The sequence below is a fragment of the Hemicordylus capensis genome, chromosome 1, assembly GCF_027244095.1.
Source record: "Hemicordylus capensis ecotype Gifberg chromosome 1, rHemCap1.1.pri, whole genome shotgun sequence".
NCBI classification, from domain to species: domain Eukaryota; kingdom Metazoa; phylum Chordata; class Lepidosauria; order Squamata; family Cordylidae; genus Hemicordylus; species Hemicordylus capensis.
Window position 1 is genome coordinate 168,048,601 of NC_069657.1, and position 3,117 is coordinate 168,051,717.

Here is a 3,117-nt window from a genome sequence, read left to right on the forward strand (position 1 = left end):
ATTATATGTTGGGCTCTAAGGTAGAAATGATTATATATGAAACTATACTTTCTCTGTCTTTCCTTCTGTGCGATTATTAGCAACACATGAGCATCACTTACACCCTGCTCAGGTTTTGGTGGTGGTGGGGTTTTTTTTTGCATTTTTATGCTCTGTACACTAGGGAAGAGCTGCAAGTAAAGCTGCTTACCAGTACCTACCATACGTCCTGTTCTCAGAATTGACTGATGTTGCCTGTGGATCACTAAGAGATAGAGAATAGGCAATGTGGTGTCTTTTTATAGCTTAAACGTCCTTGAGCAGCAAGGAATGCAAGGGCTCCACTTTGTCTGGCTGTTATGTTGTTCACACCAGCAGTTGGTTGTCACTGAAAAGTGTAAAGATGTCTATTTTTTAAAATAAAACTATTTCCACTGGCATAATAGGTAACATGTACTCAGAGGACAGCTTATATATGGCTTAATTTAGAAAGAAGAGGTATCAAAACCTGAATGGTTTTGATACAAATAAACAGCATCATTGTTATGAAAATTTATTTTATTAACCAAATTAAACATTCAAATCAAAAGGCTCACAAAACAACTATCGCACACAGTTCATGTTCAGTCCAGGCTCTTCCAAGGTGCTTCTGCAAATATTCCTGTCTTTTCCTTTACATTCATATTTATTTTTCTGTATTATCATACTCCATTACATTCTTCTCAAGACAAAAGGAGTTTTCTGCTAATTTGGAATTCTGGACATCTCAATTAATTTTATGTTATGGTTATAGTTTAGTATTTGCATGTAATTGTGATTGGATATGATTCCAAATTAATTTTGGCAAAGGCAGAAATGAGCATACTGCTTTGCTCTTTTGCCAAGGAAGCAGGCTGAGCTGTGGAATGAGCTTTAAAGCAAATAAGAGCTATAACAAACAGCATGATACAAAAATGCACAAATCAAGGAAAACATTGCAATGGTTGGGGAATACCTCTTATATAGAAAGTGTTTGCATAAGGCACATTTGCTGCAAAACAAGGGACACTACTGCAGGTATGAGCAGAAAACGATGGAATTGCATTCGAGTTTAATTATTGAATAGACAATTTAAACTCCCCCTGCCCCTTGCCACAAAGTGTGTCCTAAAAAACAAAGACTCCAAATACATTATCCATACTACTCTCCAGCTTAGGAGGAGATATTACCATTACATTAGTTCCCATTGCAGAAAGCTGATAGAGCAATGGATAAGAGACTGAGCTACAGGCATGGAAGTCCTTAATTTAAATCTCACCTTTGCTATGAACTTCTAGGTATAGTCAAGCCACAGTGACTCAGTTTCAGCCTCCCATCTGCAATATGGGGATAATATAATACTGACGATATGGGGCCATTGAAGGGGTTACAAGATAATATATGTGAAACACACTGAACATTTGAACATGTTACATGTAATATTGTCAGCTGTAACAAATGGAGCTCTGCCAGCACATGGAACTCTTCCCTGCCATAACCAGCAGTCAGTTGTGTGGGTGCTGAGGGGTCTTCTGGATCAAAGAGGAATCTTCCAGGGTCCGTTTTCTGAAACTTTTTAATGTTAACCCCAATGATACAAAATGCGTGGATATCTAAGCTTTTCAGATATTTCATATTATCTGAAGCCATACATATTTCTATAGTAAGCTTAGGTTCCCCCCGCCCCCCGTGCCATTTTACTTTATATTTTGACTCAACTGGAATTTCTTTCCTGAAAACCTATTATATTCTCTTTATCATAAAAAGAGCCATTCACCCTGTACATAAAAATATCTTCTGTACAAGAAAGGTTACCAAAAATAATGCCAAATATACAGCTGAATGCATATTTGTTTTGTAAATATAAACAGAATCTGATCATCTTTTGGGTATTGCCTGCTCTTCTATGGCTGTAATTTTAATAAAAGTAAAGGGAGGAAAGAGGGAGCAGGAATAAAGAGCATTACTTTACAGAATGCAGCTATCACTGAAATGATGTCTTTGAACTAAAACAATGTAAAAAGATGTGATCTTAAATATTACATAATACTTAACAGAGCACAGATTGCAATGACCTTGAAATCATGGCTTGCCGTTTTTTCCCCTTAGAACAAATTTTGCTACTGGCAGAAGAAGCTGTCAAGCAAAACACTAAAAAATTGGTATCATTTCCTAGCCAGTAAGTGCAGAACAGATACTAAATATTTTATGGTTTGTTTTCACATGCTTTGTCTTTCTTTCTTTGCTTGCAGGGTTGATTGTTGCAACTCTGGCAATATGCTGGTTGCCAAATCAAGTTCGAAGGATCATGGTTGCTGTCAGGCCTAAGCAGGACTGGACGGTGTCCTACTTCAGAGCGTATCTCACCCTGTTCCCTATAGCCGATACCTTCTTTTACCTCAGCTCTGTGGTGAATCCACTCCTGTACAATATCTCCTCCCGACAGTTCCGGAATGTCTTTATTCAGGTCCTCCGTTGTCATCTGACACTAGAACATGCCAACAAACAGAAGCTCTTAAGAACCAATTTGAATTCTACAGCCAGGAGTGGCCGCTCCCGGCACCCATTGATCTTCATGTCATCCAGACGCAAGTCTTCTACCAAGAGCGCTAACAAGGTTTCCTTAAGTACTTTTCAGAGTGAGGCCAAGCCTGACTGCAGTGTGCAGAAATTGAGTCTTGAATCATTGGAGCTGAATGTGAAAACAATGCCACAAGAGACCAGCACAGGCCCTAGTAACCAGAATGGCCTTTCTGCATGAACTGTGAATCCACACAAAGCCAAATCAGATGCTTTACGAAATTAAATTAAAAACAGAGGGTTTGCAGCCTACAGGGTGTTCCCTCCCAAGTTTAAATGTTTGTTTCAATAGCTTCCAGTAACTTAAATGGATATGGGTTCTACATGGTTGGCTGTTGATTTTGTTTTGTTTTTAAAGTGCATACTGGAAAGTCAATCGAACAACTAGATCTATTCTGCTGCTAACTAAGCTGTTGAGAATTGTCAAATTGAACTCTTCTTTTAGCAGTTGGAATTGAACAGCAACATTACAATGAAAACCAGCTGTGCCTCCGAAGGAAATGACACGGGACAAACGACGCCAGCGAAGAAGTCTTCCTT

At 38.7% G+C, this 3,117-nt stretch overlaps 1 protein-coding gene across 3 annotated transcripts in view; it reads left to right on the top strand.

Moving 5' to 3' along the window:
- Positions 1-2,758, top strand: part of GPR39 (G protein-coupled receptor 39) — a 322,728-nt gene extending 319,970 nt beyond the window's left edge. For 2 of the 3 annotated variants that reach the window (XM_053253340.1, XM_053253330.1), the window contains exon 3: positions 2,250-2,758. In XM_053253340.1, coding sequence (XP_053109315.1) covers positions 2,250-2,758 — 509 coding nt within the window. The remainder of the gene's footprint in view (positions 1-2,249) is intronic. The other variant, XR_008308061.1, reaches the window with a different exon arrangement.
- The last annotated feature ends 359 nt before the right edge of the window (positions 2,759-3,117 follow it).